Below are 19037 nucleotides of genomic sequence, written 5' to 3'. Positions count from 1 at the left end.
GATGGAGCTGTACCTTGCAAATAGGTGATTGCAAGGCTTCTTCTAGAACAACCAATAGCTCTTGGGCCTTTTGTCTAGCTTTGGGAGCAAAATGACCTGGTTAATTTAGCAACATCTGCGTCTGTTGGTTGCTGATACTGCATTTTTTTCTTTCAATGCTTATTTAATTCAAATGGAATTCACAGAAACATACATTACCATATAAGTTGCAGGTGTATAAATTCGTGTAGTAGAAGGTTGTATTCCCGGACTGCAGGAGCTATCTATCAGTTCCTGAGGCTGGCATGACGTTTAGTAGCTAAGTTGCTCGATTGCCAGGTTTGTGAACTGAAAATGTCAAGGTCAAATCTTTCAGTCTTGCAGAATATTTCATTGTTCTTTTGATACTAATTGAGTTTTCAGTTTGTGAAGTCTGGTGTGTTTCTTCTTGTAAGCACTTCATTTGGTTTATACCATGCTAGTAAAAGGCACAGTTATTGTGCAGGTAGTTTCATGAGGATTGCATATTTTCAGCCCCAAGCTGCCTACTTCACTGAGATTTGTTGTGCTGAGTCATGCACTTGCTGTTACCACAGTTATTGCCAAGGCCCAGCACAGTTAAAAGGCAAGACAGAGTAAAAGCACTGATCAAAAACATGGTACCTGTCCAACCAACTTGTAGTCATGGATATAAGGTTGTTCAGTAATAATGAATACAAAGAGAAGGCTAATTTAGGCTGCCAAGGTGAGGTGTTTAACCTGCCCTGTACTTCCCATGTGGTCAATATAAATAGAAGATTATCATAGATGTCATACTGTATCTGGATGGATGTTGGGTTAGCACAAAAATATCAGTAACTGTATTGAATTGGAAAGTTGGAACAGAAAACTCATCTCCTTAGAATAGTAATTTATTTATGCCAGTGTCCTGGTTTTGGCCAGGACAGGGTTAATCTTTGCAGTAGCTGAGAGTGGGTCTGGCTAAGGCCTCATTGCTGTGAGTTGGGGGAAGGGACACTCTTCCAGGGAGGAGGGATTACTTCTAGTCAAGAAAACATGGCTGCAATTGGGTTGAGTAGGGCTCTGCAGTGAGCAATTTGCAAGTAAATCACCCTCTCTTTTGTACACTTTTGTTATTTATATTGTTGGTGTTACTTTTTGTTTTCTTATCTCATTGCTGTTTCCAGTAAATTGGTCTTATGTCAACCCATGATCTTTGCCTTTTGTTCCTCCATATCTCCTCTCCAATCTGCTGCAGCAGGAAGGGAGTGATCAAGCATCGTGTGGTTTGGAAAGTCTTGATGGAGGCACTGAATTGGGGAGTATAATTCCTAAACCCCAACACCCAGTTATATAGGAAAAGATAATACACGACAAATCATTATGGAGATGTGTGAGAAAAAATTTGTGAATGACAAACAGAAAAACAGATCTCTTTCTCTAAAAAAGGTGAGGAAGGATGTACAGATGAGTAGTGGCACTGATCAGAAATGGGGGATCCCATACTGGACCAGTTTTCTTTCTGCTCTTCATTTGCTATTGTTCATATTGAGCTGTAGCTCTTTTTATACCTTCTTCTTATCTCCTCATACATAAAGTCTTTTACATACATTGGATATCTGGAAATCTTTTTTTGCTCTCTTTACTATGCTTTGAAATGAGTTCTGCCTGGCCCTGCAGATGGCTTCACCTCAGTCATGAATAATTGACATTTTGTGATTTGTGTCTGTACGTGTGAGAACTGCATTGTCATCCTGTGCTTGTACTCTTTAGAGCACAGATATTGCTACATGTTTTACAGACATAACAAGCGCGTTTGTAGAAAGAAGTAAACTCTTTTATGAGACTCACTAACTATAGGGGAAAAAATGTGCAAATTGATCTGAAGATAGATAAGGACCTCACTGCTCATGTGTGTGCCTATCTCTTTCTGATAGTTGGACAGACTTCTGCCTATTTTAGAGTGCCTCAGTTCTGGACACCCCACGTTAGGTGATGTTAGTCCAACTGAGAGAGAAACACAAAGAAATATAATATTGAACCACAAAGTAGATGTCCATGTAGTTGTGCCAGGACAAAATGAAGTGGAAGAATACTGACAAGATGACTTTACAGGCAGTTTAGGATTTCCCTATCAGTGTTAGGAAGCATTATGGGCGTAAGGTGCCAACTTGAAAAATAACATATTGTGATGAAGGCTGACACCAAGATGCAGCTGAAAACATTGCACTGTGAATAAACAGTGAGATGCTAGTCTACAGAAGTTGACAAAGCTTCTGCTTTTGTAAGAAGAGAACTAGTGGAGAGATGCAAAGAGAATCCTGCAATGATTGAACTTTTGGAGCTTAGTATTTCTTGAAGTCAAAGAAAACGACATTGAGAAGCTGAAGAGTCATAACTTAGTGTTTTAGTTACGTGAATGGTCAGGAAAGAACATTTGCATACAGGGTTTATCTACAAGTGCTTTAGATGAAGCTTGAAGTGTGAGTCCAAACTGATAAATGACATGTGAGGGTAAAGAGTACAATGAAAGTGCTATGCAGAAAGGAAATAAATGGAAAGATTTACGGGGGGAAAAAGAGAATGGTGCTGGCTGTCATGTAAATTGATAGCTAGATATCAGTAAAGACCTTGCAGAGGAGTGCACTGAACTTTGATTTGAAGAGAGTGAGTTTAGATTAATTGGAGGGAACAGGATCAGTGAATTGTTGCCAGAGGGGACATTGCTGAGTTTCATGTAGTCTGTGGTGAAATCATCCAGAGATGAGAGGTGGGAGAAGTGGGAGAAGAGGATCAAGGACAACACCTCTTTGGCGAGAAGACACAGTGTGAAGAGAGATCAGTGAAGAGCTGGAAGATAAAGTGGCCTCCAAAGCCAAGAGTAGTACAGGCAGCCATGGCAAAACCAGTGACTGCTGGGAGGAGCATTGCTTCTAGTTTCACTTAAGAGATCAGTGGAGGGTTCTGCAGTAAGAGTGATTTTGTTGGCAATAAAATGAAATGCTCTGTTATTATAAAGGATTTTTAAAGTTTCTGTCCCTGACAGAATTGAAAAAAAAGAAACAGATTGAGGGCCAAGCTGAGGCTTGAAATGAAATCTCCTCTTGGTTGTAGTAGTTTACATTACAGCTTAGTTGAGGAAAATTCTATTTATATATATATATTTATATATATATTTATATATATATTATATATATATATTTATATATATTCTATTTATATGTATATATTTTATATATATATATATATACAAACACACACTAACACGGAGGAGAACTACATGACCTGCATTAGATTGTAGAGCTGATCCCACCAGATGCTGTGAGCATTGCACAAGATTTATGCTCTTTACAAGGGGAAATAGGCAGAAGGTAATTTGTATCTTTTTTATTGCCCCTGCAGGGCTTTTTGACTTACAGCACAAAATAATTTCCTTTCCCTGCCACAAATGCATGTACATACATACCAAGAAAAAGAAGCTTTATGTCTGGTATACTGACATTCAAAAAGCCAATGGTTAAATCTGCAATTGCTTCACATGTTTACATGGACTTGGGTGTTCTCTTGTTGTTCTCTTTAGACTGCAGAATAAGTATTTCACTTAAAGGGTTACTAAGATTATCCCACGTTTTCAATATTGTATAGCAAATCTAGTGAGTACATTCTTCTGACACAAAGTATATTTAGTTAGTGTATATTCTGAAGTGCAAGCAATTAGTATGTCAATGCATAGAAAAATTTGAAATACTAAATATGTGCTGAAGCTTACCATTAAATAAATTACTTCAGGGACACTTGTACAAGTTGTTTATTTCCACTGTATCTATCAGAGCACAGTATATTTGGTGCAAACTAATAATGTAGTTGCATTTAGAAAAAGTCTTCAAATACATTTTTGATCTTTAATAATTTTAACCAGTGCATACAAGCAGTTCACTTGTTCTTTGTATTTTGGTAGATATTATTCTTTATCGTAAGAATAATTGGAGTTTTCAGTTAAGAGACGCACTACTGGAATATTAATTTTTGGCTTTGTGAGATTTCTGAACAGTATTCAGAATATGTAACAGTTCAGAATACAAACTGCATGCAGAAGTATTATCAGGTTGAGCCGTAATCATATGTTATTCCCTACTTTAGTAATGTTTTCATGTTCAATAGATATACATCCGAGTAGTAAACTGATTAAAAAGCTCATTACATTTGCATTTTGTTAGAGATCATTCATTAAGTCATACCGCTGTTTTACAATATTTTGGTAAATGGAATTTCACTTTTCTATTCCTTATTAAAGTCTGAGATATATAACATGGAGGTGTCAACAGCAGCACACTAATTAAATCATCTTGAAATTTAAAATGAAATTGTGATAATAATTTTTCTTTTTTTATAACTTAATAATGGAATTCTAGTTTTTCTATTTAATTTAACAACTCCTTAGGGATTACATGAAATTTCAAATCAAAATGTATGCTAATTCATTCTGAATTTTAAATCCATATTTCTTTGTCTTCTCTGTTATCTTTGCACACCTATAAGCACTCTGATAATACAGAGCACTCTGAGACTAGAACTATATATAATGTAAGCACATGCAAAACTAGGTATTTGTCTAATCCTTCCTGAGTTATATCAAGTTGTCTCCTTGTAACAAGTATGTTTCAGAAAAGAATGCCTTTGAAAAGCTTTTTGTTCCTCTCTTTCCATCAAAGCCTAACTTTTCATCTGCTTTCCTGTGCAGTCATCTTGCTGTGAATATGTCGTTGTGTTTTCCACCTAATAACTTCTGAATATGCTTATCAACTTCAAACACTTTTGAGAGGGGGGAGAATGGTGGGTAAAGGGGGCTGCATTTCTCAAATATAATTAAAATCTCTGAAATGTCATCAAAGTCAGTGGCTGGGAAGAGGAAAAGAAACTCTATTATTTCCTCTGAAAGAAAGAGCAGTCTGAGGCTATACTTCTTTACACACTGAAAAAATCCACGCAGGTGAGCATCATTATAAGTTACAGTAGTAAGATTTCTACTTAGACAGAAAGTCAATCAAACTTAAGACACAAATTGGTACAAAATAGGGTTTCACTATTTTCTTGTGTTCATGGAGCTTCTTGTCAACAGAAAGATTTATCTCACCTCACTTTTCCATTCTACAGTGTTGATATCTTTATTTCCACACTTGGCTGTCATTGTAGTTAATGTAAAGGAACAGCTCCTAGAAGGTGATTCATTTCAGTTATATGCCCAGAAACAGGGTTTGAGCTCCTAAACAAATTGGGTGGAAGATAGTCCTGTTCTGACAAAATGTGTGTCATAAGCTGGGGATAAGTGAGTTGGTGGGAGAAGGGAGGAAAGGGAACTTGGGAAGAGAACAAGTTCAGCCAAGTAGAGATGATTGTAAGAAGAGAAGAACTGATGAAGTGCTTGCTCATTTCCATGCTCTTTGTAATTTGACTCGGGAAGATAAAAAGCCAAACTTCCTGAACTCAGTTCAGTTTCTATTCCACCTGGGAGATGACATAAATTTCATACAAAGTTGTTTGTATTGATCAACACATATTTGAATTCTTACATGTGTAATGTCTTATGCGCTGATACAGATTGGCTTTGTTTTCCAAAAAATTCCTACTTTTTTCAGTTTCATTCAGATTCATCAGTTGCCAAGTTTCCAGTTAATTATAACATGCTAAATTTGATTAGACAGTCACTATAGTTGCTGAACAAGAGTCTTATTCAAATATTGCTGAAATTAGAAAGTAATTTTCTAATTAAATAAGGTATTTTGGCAATTACCAGAATTAGACAGAAAATACTGGATTGAGTATACTTGCTTGGAGAAATTATGTGTCTCTAAACACTGTTTTACAAAACAGTTTGCAGGAGATCCAAACAAAAAGGTAAACTAGATGGCAGAAAGAGACATAAGTCTGGGAAACTCAAGAGTACATTGTCAGTATGAAGCTTATACACATTTGCTATATGTACGTTGACTAACAAGTGTTCTTAAGAGAAAATATTAGTTCTCAGCTTGAGTTTGTTTTATTACATGCTTCATATTTGCCTGCCAAAGCATCATACAGACATTTGGAGTTACATCATAACCATGGTTTTACAGAGCATTTCATTTTCTCAAATAATTTGATATTTTTAATAGAACTGGCAAAGTGATTTTCCCCTCTGTTACTAGATAATGTGTCAGACAGACTATTCTGATGTCTCCCAACACAATCAGAAGAAAGGAGGATTTACTGTTTACGTTATTTTCATTGGAATGCATTTGAAATTAGAACTGCTTGAAGGAAGTAGTGCTTTTAATGCAATAGTAAATAGATTCTTATCTTCTTGTGTAAACTAGATATTATTTGTCACATAACAGATGTAGTAGTATTTACTGTATTCTTTGCTTTTTACTGCTTGAACTTAGCAGTGAATTTTGACAACTTAAAAAAAATAATTATCTTCCTGATTATATTTACACTCAGGGTATTGCTTTAATGTAAACAGCACTAGTAAACCCCTTGAATAATAACTTCCTGTTCAACACTTGTAGTTTTTTATCTTCGATGAAGGTTACTTAAAAAGGGCTACTCTAAATTTTAAAACAGATATATAGCAACTTAATAGGCTAAAATTACAATGCTTAGGTAATGATAGTGGTTTTAAATTGATAGTGATAAAGAGCCACTTTTATGGGAGCAGATACCAAACTTGTTCCTGAAAAATAGATAAGGTTTTGTTGGGTTTTGGAGTTTTTTGAGGGGGGTTTGTTTGTTTGTTTGTTTGAGTCTTTGGGGTTTTTTTATTGCAACTTGTCAATTTTATTCTATGAACCTTGAAGAAGTCACTAAAGAAAAAGGAAAGTATTCATTCTAGGAAAGTTTGAAAACCAGTGCTGTGTTGGAGGTTTTTCGTCTTTATGTTTTTTGTCTTTGTAGTACTGTTTGACATATATTACTAAATGTTACTAAACAATTTAAAAAATATTTGTATCTTCTTCTGGGTTCATTTGTTGTTAAGCCAGTTATTATTTCCATTACTATTTGCTGATAATGAAGGCTAAACAAAAACTATTAGAGATTCAAAACCAAGTGTCATACAGGTAAATTGCTTTCCTAGTACTATGGAAATTATTTAAAGAATAGAATTTCTAAAGACAAAAGGGAAAAAAACCCCATCTAATTATTCCAGTCAAGAAATACTCATATTACATCTCTGGCACTGTAAGGATATTAATACCATGGTTTTGTTTCAGATTTTGTTTCATAATGCTGCAGCTGAAATGCATTAAAATGCATCGCTGTACCTTCTGTATCTAAGACAGGAAATTCAAAAGTGTATTGACCTTAGCTGGAAAGGCCAAATTCAGAGAAATAAACTAAAATAGAAAATGTCTAAAACATATCTGAAAAAATAATACTGCTATTTAAGAAAGTTAATAGTGTGTTTCTGTGGTGGGATTAAGGATGGTACAGAATCACTTGATGACACTTAAACCAACTGTTTAATTGTTCAAAAGACTAAAACAGAAAAAGGACGAAGACTAGGGTGCATGTAGCCTGAGTGTAAATGGTTGGCCCAGATGATCTCTACATAACTCACTTGCTGGCAAATTTCTATGACATTCTTGTGTTCTGTTACCAGTTCAGTGTAGGTCCATGAAGAAATGCCCATATGGGTTTATACTCCATGCTTGTGTTCCTGGAGTAGCAATCCATCTTTTCCACTGCAGAGGCGGAGATAGGAGGAGGGAAGGAGAAACTAGTGTAGCAACCATCTTAGTTTTCACCCATTTGGGGGAAATATGAACATAGTTAATTATCTTCATAATTAAAAAAAAAAAATCTAATTATTTTATTCTTGTTTTTCCCTCATTTCAGTCACTCTAATTCCTATTCCCAAGGCAGGCCTGAGTGACACCTATCTGCCATCTGTAACAATTAGACAGTGATGATTCTGATTGACTTGCAACATCTGTGAGCTGGCTATGTAGTTAAACTCACATTAAAACATCCTGCTAGTGGTACTTACCTGCCTCTCTATACTATATTTTTTCTATTTTGTCCATCTGTTAAATCTCCTCAGCGTAATCTAGTTGTGGCCTTCCAGTACCTGAAGAGAACCTACAAGACAGGTGGGGAAAGACTATTTACAAGAACATGTAGTGGCAGGACAAGGGTAATGACTTGAAATTGAAAGAGAGTATCTTTAGATAAGATATAAGGAAGAAATTCTTTACTGTGAGGATGGTGACGCACTGGAACAGGTTGCCCAGAGAAGTTGTGGATGGCCCATCCCTGAAAGTGTTCAAGTCCAGGTTGGATGGAACTCTGAGCAGCCTGTTCTAGTGGAAGGTGTTGTAACTGGATGGTCTTTAAGGTCTCTTCCAACCCAGGCCATTCTATGATTGTCTTTCATCTCATTGGAAATGTTGGTGTATATCTGTGACAATCCAGAGGGATATATTTATATATTACTTATTTTTTTAGTGCTTTGTATCTGGGAACTTTAACATGCTGTGGAATGGATACGCTTAGAGTAGCATTCACTTTATTTAATCTTAGTTTGCTAGTGCACTTAAAATTAGACCTGCAGTTTATAGAAGTTTTCCTTGTAGTGAGCTCATATCTGTGGCTTTTCTGGGAGGAAGACCTGTACAGTGTAGTTCACCGTGATGGCAGTGAAGGCTTTGAGGCTCCATCTGCCCCCTTATTTGCCTTTGATTGACATTTCATGGTGGGTGGGAGAGAACCCTCCAAGTACACACTGCTGGAATGAAAATCTCCACTCTCTGCTCTTCGCTTAGACTGTGTGGCCTATAGCATGTGCTTTGTGGTGAAAAGTTTACTGGCCTTACATCATCAACAGCCTTTTAGCAGTAGGCATCTGCTGAGTTCATAATGAAAAATCATCATTAGTGCACAAGAAACATCCTTCTACTTCTTAATTCAAAATGCAATTGCATTGCTCCTTTGTCCTGGTGAACTGCTGTACGTGAGCTCTCTAACATCACATTGTGTGGCACGTGAATGGGAATCTCGAAGTGGAGAGAAAGAGAAGAGGGGAACAGGGTGGAACATACTCTTTCTTACACAACATCTGGCTTTTTAGCAAAGTCCAGGGCTTTTAAAATAGTTGAGAGTGCTCTGATGAAATTATTAAAGAATCGACTGATTAGTCTCTTCTGTAAAAATGTAATTTCCTTTTATCTTGTGCTTTAATCAAAATGAAAGAGTACATTTGGAAAAAAATAAAACCTAAGAAAAGTGCCTCAAGATACCATTTGTGAGGGTGGGGATTAAGGGCATTAGTGGAAGTAACATTCAGGCAACTTCCATTCCTGAATTCATGACAAAATGCAAGATAATATAGAATCTGTCAAGGTTATTTAATTTGAAACATTTTGGAACTAAAATAAATCACAGTTAATTTCTGCCATATCCATTACGTCTGATTTGTTTAGACTACATAGAAATACAGTTTAGTCTAAAAAATTTGTGGATACAGTTTGTTTCAAAAATACACAAAACATTTTATTTTATGAGACATTTCTATAGCAGAGAGATTTGAGCTATAAAAAGGTATTTTAATGAAAATGTCCTTAAGCCTCAAATTTGCTTTTTGCAAGGCAAAAAAGCATATGATTGTCAGAAGTGAGTTTACAATATGTTAAATATTTCATAAAATGCAGAAACTATAACTGCAAACATTGCAAAACCTATTTCAGCAGTCCTAATGCATTCATTTTTTGCACAGTAAACCTTATACAGTTTTGTATAAATCTGTCTCATTAGTAGAATATTTGTATCAGAACCATTCAAACAATTAATGAAAATAAGTACTGTCAGAGAAGACATACTTCATTGATTTTCTCTTCTAGTTGGCCATAATGATTTTAATCTTCTTAAACTCAGACTCACAACTACATCTCACTACACAGATATGTGGGAGAGGAATAAGTATGGCTTTCCCAAGAAGCTGAACCAATTACATATATTTGCATTCCCTAGACTTTAGAATGGCATGAAGGTTTCACAACAAAGCAACAAGCTGAGGACTAAACTTGTTTTGGAGTCTGCCTAGAGGATGTGGAGAACAAATACATTGCTAAGATATGACAAAAGATCCAAGGATGACATGAAGTTTTGATAAAATAGAAAAATCACTAACAGATCATCTTGAATCTTTATGCCACACTTTATCATGGCATGTTCTACTTTAGTAGGGTATGAAGTGAACTACTCTGTCTATATAGAAGATGGTTCCCTGATGATCATAGAATCTTAGAATTATTTATGTTGTAATACACCCTTAATATTATCAAATCCAACCATTAGCCTAACATTGCAGAGTCTACCTCCAGGGATGGTGAATCCACACTTCCCTGAGCAGCCTGTTCCAATGCCTAACCACCCTCGAAGTGAAGAAATTTTTTTGAATATCAAACCTAAGCCTGCCCTGGTGCAACTTGAGGCCATTTCCTCTTGTTCTGTCTCTAGTTGCCTGGGAGAAGAGGCTGACCCCCACCTTGACACAATCTCCTTTCAGGTGGTTGCAAAGAGTGATAAGGTCCCCCCGAGCCTCCTTTTCTCCAGGCTCCTCATAGGACTTTGTCACTAAACCCTTCACCAACTCTGTTGCCCTTCTCTACACGTGCTTCAGCACCTCAATGTCTTTTTTGAAGTGAGAGACCCAGAACTGGACACTCAAGGTGTGACCTCACCAGTGCTGAGTACAGGGCACTTCCGGTCACTTCCCTAGTCCTGGCCACACTATTTCTGATACAAGCCTGGATGCCACTGGACTTCTTGGTCACCTGGGCACACTGCTGGCTCATGTTCAGTGGCTGTCTGCCAGCACCCCCAGGTTCTTTTTGATAGGGCAGCTTTCCAGTCACTCTTTCCCAAGCTTATAGAAATGCATGGGGTTGTTGTGACCCAAGTACAGGACATGGTACTTTGCCTTGTTGAACCCCATACAATTGGCCTCAACCCATCAATCCAGCCTGTCCAGATCCCTCTGCAAAGCTTTCCTATCCTGCAGCAGATCAACACTCTTGCCCAGCTTGGTGCCATCTACAAACTGAGAGTGCACTCAATTCCCACCTCCAGATCATTGGTAAAGATACTAAACAGGACTAACCCCAGTACTGAGCCCTGGAGAACATCACTAGTAACTGGCCACCAGCTGCATGTAACTTCATTGACCACCACTCTCTGAACATGGCCATCCAGCCATTTTTTTACCCAAGAAACAGTGCATCTGTCTAAGCCATTAGCAGCCAGTTTCTCCAGGAGAATGTTGTGGGAAGCAGTGTCACAGGCTTTATTAAAATCCAGGCAAAAAACATCCATACCCTTTTGCTCATCCACTAAGTGGGTCACCTTGTCATAGAAGGAGGTGAGGTTGGTTAAGCAGGACTTGCCTTTAATAAACCTGTCCTCGCTTGTCCTGATCCCCTGGTTGTCCTGCAAGTGCTGTGTGATGGCATTCAAGATGATCTGCTCCGTGACCTTCCCCAACACTGAAGTCAGGCTGACAGGCCTGTAGTTCCCTGCACTTTTTTTCTTTTGGTAATCAGAATTTTGGGAGACCAAGGAAAGGCCCATTGCTTGTTCTGTATATAACTATGTTGAGGTTACAGCAAAACACCTTTAGGAGGATTTTCTAGACTGTAGGAGGCACAGTATAACACCTTTATGTTTTCTCACTCAGGATATGATTTTCCCTATCTTAAGTTTTATTCCTGACAGTAATTCTATGGGAAATCTTGGCATAGACTCAAAAGAGATAGAATATCATGAGAAATTATTATAATTTCAGCAAGCAGAAGAAAATAGAATTATAGGTTTTGTTCTGTGATTTAAATTACACAGGAACTCCTGTGTATGGTAACTAGCAGGTAACCACACTGTAATTTTTATGTAATTACAGACTATATGAAATTCAGAGCAATTTAATCTTAAATTAATGATCACTTTAATTTTAGCCACCTGTTTCTGAGCTACAACAGGTGTCTGGATTTGAAGGAGTCATGGGCATGTGATAAACATTTTGAATATGTTTCCTTTAAGCTGTTATTATAGTCCATATTTTCCTTTCAGAAGAAATGGATCAGTATGTCAAAGACTAGGAATGATGGAAATGTTAATACAACTGAAATGATAGGAGACTCATAAGGTACTCTGCACTGAAAGAAAGGAAAAGAAATAGGATGAGTACTGTGGTTATATCGTTTTGTTGAAAAGAGCACTACTTTGCAAGTTCAATTAAAAGGTGTAACTTCATTAAAACGTGTAACTTTCATTCAGAACTAACCTTATGTATGTCCTAAGTATGCCCACACCCACGTCTGCTTTCATAGACTTTTAGATGTTCTTTTAAAATGAGCTCATGATTATCATAATTCCAGAGCAAAGTGCTGCATACAATGAGAGACTGTCCAAGATTGAGAAGAATTATATGTCTTTTGTTCTTTGTTAAATATTTTCTGGTGAGATGTCAGTTTTCAGGTGTGCAGATGGTACTTACTTATCCTGTGTTGAATAACAGAGGAACAAGTAGGTGAGTGAGAATCACAGACTGACTGAGGTTGAAAGGGACCTCTGGAGGTCCCTCTCAAACAGGATGACCTAGAGCCTATTTCCCAGACCCACATCCATGTGACTTTTGAATACTTCCAAGGATGGAGACTCCACAATCTCCCTGGGCAACCTGTACCAGTGCTTTGTCAACAATACAGTAAAAAAGTGTTTCCTGATGTCCAGACAGAACTTCCTGTGTTTCGGTTTGTACCCACCGTCTCTGGTCCTTTTACTGGGTATCACTGAAGAGGGCCTGGCACTGTATTCTTTACACCATCCTTTCAAGAACTTAAACACATTGGTGAATTTCTCTCCGAGCTTTCTCTTCTCCGGGCTGCACAGTCCCAGATCCCACGCCTTCCCTTGTGTTACTGATACTCCGGTCCCTTAATCATAATCTTTGTGGCCCTTCACTGGACTCTCTCCATTATGCCCATGCCTCTTGTACTGGCAATCCCAGAATTGGATGCAGCACTCCAGGTGTAGCCACATCCATGCCGAATAGAGGGAAGGATCACCTACCTTGATCTGATGGCAATACTTTTCCTAATGCAGCCCAAGATACCATTAGCCCTCCTTGCTGTAAAGACACATAACTGGCTCATGTTCAACTTGGTGTCCACTATGAACCCTGTGTCCTTTTCTGCAAAGCTGACATTATACCTTCTACATAACTTATAGTATGAAACTGAGATGAAGCAAGAAAAGCAAAATTTTAAGCCTGATTCAAACTCCATCAGTTGAATTTAAATTGTGCATTAAATTGCAAACACAAATAGGAGTAGAAATTAGCTTCAACTCTTTTTAACTCTTACCCCTGTCTACCACCAAAGTTCTTTCACTGCCGGTGGTTTGGTCTTGGGAGATTTCTGCTGTTGCTTTTCCACTGAGAATCCACCGAAGGTTCCCCATTTCCTTGGAGGTGTGCTCCTTCCACAGATTTCCCCATGGATGCACAGGCTGTGCAAGTTATGAGCTGTCCGTGAAGGCAGTGCCTATAGGCAAGGTTTGCATTCATGAGAACATCTTATATTTCATGTCCCAAATCAGGCAGAACAGGGCACTGAACCTGGGTCTTGTAATACTGGGTCTTACTGGCTCTTGAAGCATCACAAAATAGAGCTTTAAGGTAATGTAGGAGATCAGTTTGTCCAAGAAAACTCAATTCCAACCCCAAAGGCTTCACTATTATTATTTAGCAAATAATATTGGATAACTTATAACCTAAGAAAACTGTAATATTCACTTCTGTAGAAACTTATTAAAAATGGAATTTATTCCCAACATAACCATACAAAGGTTTGCTTTTCTCTAAGTAAATACAGAGCCAGAAATCTTGCAGTGAGGCAGAATTAGAAATATTTAGGTCACTTCCAGTGAAAAGCTTCACTTTCCTTGCTGTTCTTGTGCCCATGGTTGACTTCTAATATATATTTCACACTTACCTTCACAGAGTTTCATTTTCTTAATTTCAAATTCTCATTTTGATTTGTTAAGAACATGCTGAATTCTGGTCTACACGGAGTCTGACATTAGTCCTGTGCTGGGACGATTTGCAAGCTCTTTGTTACTGGTTCGCTGAAGTTATTAATAAGTAAAACTTTGTCCAAGACAAATCCCTGGGGCTCTCACTAGAAATACTCTATCTCACACAGAGCTAACATCTGTTTTTTGTGTACATTTAAGCTGGTCGATTTCACTTAGATAGCAGTTTTACATGTAAGCTTCTATCATGAAGAGGTGGAGGGGAAGAGTGGAGTGAATGCTAGATGTGGCCATCCTTCCCCTCCTTGTATCTGACCTTGCTTCCTCTCTGCAGTGGTAGAAACTCCCTCAGCTGGCTGTGGAGAGTCAGGATGTACCTTTTAAACCATGCCAGCTATGTGTATATCCCTGTCTGCAGAGAGGGAGAGGCAAGGAAAGCCTGCCCAGTGCAGGACACAAAAATGTATTTTTATGCCAAATATCCTTACTGTTTCTTATGAATCTGAAGTTTTAGTACAAGAAAGGTTTTTATGACTTCTAAACTCTACTGATCCTTTCTGCTGGACAGGAGCAACTGAATGACATGGTACTCTTTGACTCCAAGAAGTATGCTGGAAATTAGAGTTCCTGGAAGTAATTTTTCATTGTTTAAAATGAATTCTTGGACTTAATATTTAACTAAAGAAAACATTTGCAGCTATACATTGTGTTGTATGTGGCCTGAGAAAGGAATTTTATGTTCCCTGGGAGCAATGGTTAGTGTAAATAGCATAACAGGGCACTGAACCAACTCAAGTAATTGACTAACTCTGCAGTAACTAATACTTACTGACTGAGTTTATCTCCTCTCTCTCTGGTACACAAATTCCACATTGAATTTGATCCAATTACATTAGTGCTCAGGCCAGCATGTCTGAAATTCAGACCTCAAGTTGAGGGGTAATTGTCCGTGCAATGAGAGTAACAGTTTCGCAGTTGTGCCCTGTGCAAACATCCACACTAAGTGAAATGAGGTTCCTCCATAAACTGTTTCTGGCTCCAGCTACACATCTGACTAGCACGGTGATGGTGGGGGTATGATCATAGTTCCTGTATGTGGCCTTGTATAATTAATCCAATCTCTTTCATGCAGTTCCTCCAAGCTCGAGAGAGCTTTTTTGTTTTGTTTTCAGTGGTCAATTAGACTTTCAGTCTTTCTGGGTCCTTCCCTCCCCTTGCCAGTCTTCACAAAGACGTATTGCCATTTGCTGCTGAACTACTGTCCATTCTCCAGGGAGATTTGTTAGGTTGCATTAATACAGATTAAGATCTGCTCTGTCCCCACTCCTCCCAGTGCCAGCTCATTGTTTGCTAACTGTGAGGTCAATAGATTTATGTTTTCTGTCAAACAACAGCCAGTGTTCTTATGAGAGTTGTAGCAATCTCCGGCTCACCAGCCTGTCATATAGACAGAGCTGTGAAGAGCATTCATTAGATATACTGAAGGATGGAGCACGTTTTTTTAGCCACTCTATTTTATTTTTGTAGTTGTTGCTGATTTTACTTTTTTTGTCCTATTAGGACACTTTTGTCTAAGTGAGATTAGGAAATGCTGCAGATCAGATTTGCTGAGAGAAAAAAGCAAAGAGTCTGAGGAGCAGTTTGCTAGCCAGCCAATTAACTTATTTAATTTTTGCCATTTGTTTTAAATTAAAATAACTTCAGGAGATGCTTCAGCTCAGCTGTTTTACAATATTATCAGCTCTATCATAGTTTAGTGACTGAATAGTGATGCAGCTCTTTCAAGAAACTAGTTGTTCAAAAGCAAGGATCTGACCAGTCAGACTGGAAAAAAAATAACACTTCTCTGCAGTATTATGCATGTTCATATGAACAAAAAGAAGAAAAATAAATCCTCTAAACAGATTTCAGACTTTGCAGGAAATATTTGAAAGTTGTGACAATTCTGTGACCCTTTCTAATAATTTTTCTCTCCTTTCATCATTCACCTGTTGGACACAGCTGGCCCTTCTCTCTACTCTCGCTTTCTCTTTTCCCAGGTTCAAATAGCAGCTTAACATTAATGTCTTTGGAGCCAGAACAGCAATAATGATGCCCAATACCAAAATGTGGAAGAGGCCAGCATACCAGGTCCTAAACCCAAGAGAGAGGAAGGAGAAAACCTCTGGAGCCAGTCATGGTGGGAGCTGTCCTTCTGGGCAGATCTTGCAGGCAATTTTGGGTGATGGACACAGGAACACTTTTGGACACATGGAGACAGTCCAGCTTCTTCCAATTAATGTCAAGGAGACAGAAATGAGACGATCTGGCAGCCCTGTCAGTTTTCTCTTTGTACATTTCCTATCTTGCAAGGATTTCCTTTTGTTCTTGGTTTCCATGTATTTCTACTAGTATGTGAGATTGGCTCACTTTGATACTGGGCCAAGAGTAGCCGTGAAGAGTGGCCATTATGGACAAACTTGTTCTTTCCTAAATAATTTCAATGTATTTTTTAGAGTGTTTGTGTTCTTAATTTCCTAGTTATTCTGCAAACTTTATAGTAGAGCTGATTATTTTTGTGTTAGCAGTGACTTTCACCCCTGGTAAAATTCCCTTGTTAGTAACTCGAACCAATGATTGTTAAAGGTGATAGCACTTCCGATCTGCTGGTCTCATCTATGCTTCTGCCAGTCAGCTTTTCAGAAAAACACCAATGAAGGAAACTGTCTCTTGAGGATCTCAGAGTAATGTTGCAGCTGCAGGTAGAAAGCAGACATCAATGACAGATTGAGAAGTTTAATTTTCATTTTATGCAGGTGGTTTCATAGTCTGAGGAAGTGGGGGCCAGACTTAATGCCCCAAATGGTCCCTTCTAGCTGTAGATTCCTAAAGGAAGGAGCTATTCATTCAACCAAGCTCAGAGAATGGTGTCCTCCTGTCCGCTACAAAAATGGGCATCTTTGTTAGAGGGAAATAGGCTTGAGGAACCTTTCTAAGGGCTCCTAATAAGTAAGGCAAAAAGGCACAGTTAATATAGCCACATGGAGTAAGTTGCTCTTAGTTTAAGGAAAAGAATAAATGAAATGTTGTACTTCAGAGACCCTTGCCATGCTTTGCTGAGTTTTATGGAAACTCTTGTCTGAACTTGACAAAAGAAAGTATATAAGGAGGGTCATTAGTGGCATGACCATTTCTCATCTCAGTTCTCCTTGTGATTTTAGTAGTATAAAAAAAAATGAGTGTGATCACAGCAGTGGTTCTTCACAGATCCCAAGTATCATACAATAATGCTTTTGAGTTTCAGAAAACTTCTTTCTTTTCACACATCTGAAAGACCTGCAAATTTAGGAGAGCAGGACTTGGCCAACTCCACAACATCCTTTCCACTTGTCTGTCTCTGCTGTCTCTGTTTGTCAGTCTAAAGAAAACTATAAAATCTTATTCTGTGGGGAAAAAGAAATAGTTGTTTTAATAGAATAGCAGAGTTTTAACATTTTTACAAGTGCCTGGGGTTGATTTCCAACAGTCTGTTAGACTTGAGAGGTATGTATGTAAGAAGAATGATAGCTGACAGATCAACAGGGAAACCATTTAAAGAGTTTCATCCATATTAAGTTACAAAGTGCCATACCAGCATTACACAACTAACCTGAAGTGATACACCTTTGAAAATCTATTCTAATGATGCATAATTTGTAAGAATCATTATTTTACTGGTATGTTGCATGTTGAATTTGAGGAAAAAACACACAACAATAAAACAAGGTACACCAGATTCTGAGACAGTGTACATTGGAGGAGATGTCCTGAAAACAATGAAATTATGTGAATTTTGACCTTGTATCTCTAAAATAGGCTGGAAGTAGAAATATAATCTTGAATATTAGACTGTCATATGCTCAGTACATCTATGCTTTTGGCATTGCTGTAAGCATATTTGTCACTTGGAATGTGTAGGATAAGTTAAATTTCCTTTTTGTAAATTGGTTGGAGAGCAAACTATTGTATCCTTGTTAATCTTTATTTTCTTTTTCTTTCAGGTTAGGTTTCCCCATGATGATTGTATCCTGTACCATTGGGATGTGCTATCTTCTTGTTGCTCATGTTGTAGTCGGTTGGAACTCATAGTAATTTATACTTTCAAGACTCAAATAAGCTTTCTCTTTCATTTAGTTTATATCAGAATGCTAAGAACACATATAAAAGGAAAAAGGTGTAAACCCCCAACATATGGTATTAATCAAATTGATTGTCAGCATAAACATCAGATTTGGTCATTCTTAACCTTCTGTTTTATGAACAATTTGCAGAACTAGACAATCAAAATTTTAAGAATCCATATATTTAATTACGAATGCAGTTATTGTGCAGATAAAAAGGAACCATCTCCAGGGAGTATGCTGTGCCTGAAAGTTTGTATTGACACAGTCTGAGTATAGTCACAGATGATAAACTCATTCACAATAGCAGATGTTCAGTAATTTCTTTTTAGGACTTCATTTTCCTTTGTCAATATATTTAGCTATTTGTATGAAAGTAACTAATATTCCAGTTGTAATAATTGACAGTTAAGCAGGAAGTCTGTACACTATGAAAGATGTATCATTATCTACATTTAAAAATAAACACATCTTAAAAATGTGCTGTGGAAGGAATTATTATTTTGGAACTGGGACTGCATTCTGTGGAGGCTTTGTTTCTCATCTTAAAGCTCCTAAACAGTGTTAAGCTACCCTTTTTTTCTTTAAAATAAACTAATGCCCCTCTTCTTACAAAAGTATGGACATAAATTGTGATAAAGCATTGGGCATCTTCCATTTAATTATTAATTCACTTTCATGAAGGAGTACTCTAAATATTTTAATAGTTTAATACACTATATGGAAGAATGAGATCAAACTTTGGCTTTGATTTCCTTATCTCTGATCATAGTGTGCTAAACCACATATAATTGGCTGTCAGAACGGGTCAAAATTCTCATTAGGAATATTAAGTCCTGTGAGGCATTTAATGGC

The 19037-nt window shown here is 37.6% G+C and overlaps 1 protein-coding gene across 1 annotated transcript in view; it reads left to right on the top strand.

The window, feature by feature from the left end:
- The window catches only part of OCA2 (OCA2 melanosomal transmembrane protein), a 172071-nt gene extending 153428 nt beyond the window's left edge, over positions 1-18643 (top strand). Inside the window, exon 23 of the mRNA XM_008931958.3 lies at positions 18063-18643. Coding sequence (XP_008930206.1) covers positions 18063-18150 — 88 coding nt within the window. The 3' untranslated portion in view covers positions 18151-18643. The remainder of the gene's footprint in view (positions 1-18062) is intronic.
- Positions 18644-19037: the final 394 nt, after the last annotated feature.

The sequence above is a fragment of the Manacus vitellinus genome, unplaced genomic scaffold, assembly GCF_001715985.3.
Source record: "Manacus vitellinus isolate BGI_N305 unplaced genomic scaffold, ASM171598v3 scaffold_7_pilon, whole genome shotgun sequence".
NCBI lineage: Eukaryota > Metazoa > Chordata > Aves > Passeriformes > Pipridae > Manacus > Manacus vitellinus.
Note: the sequence above shows the minus strand (reverse complement) of the source record. Positions and strands in the feature narration are given on the sequence as shown.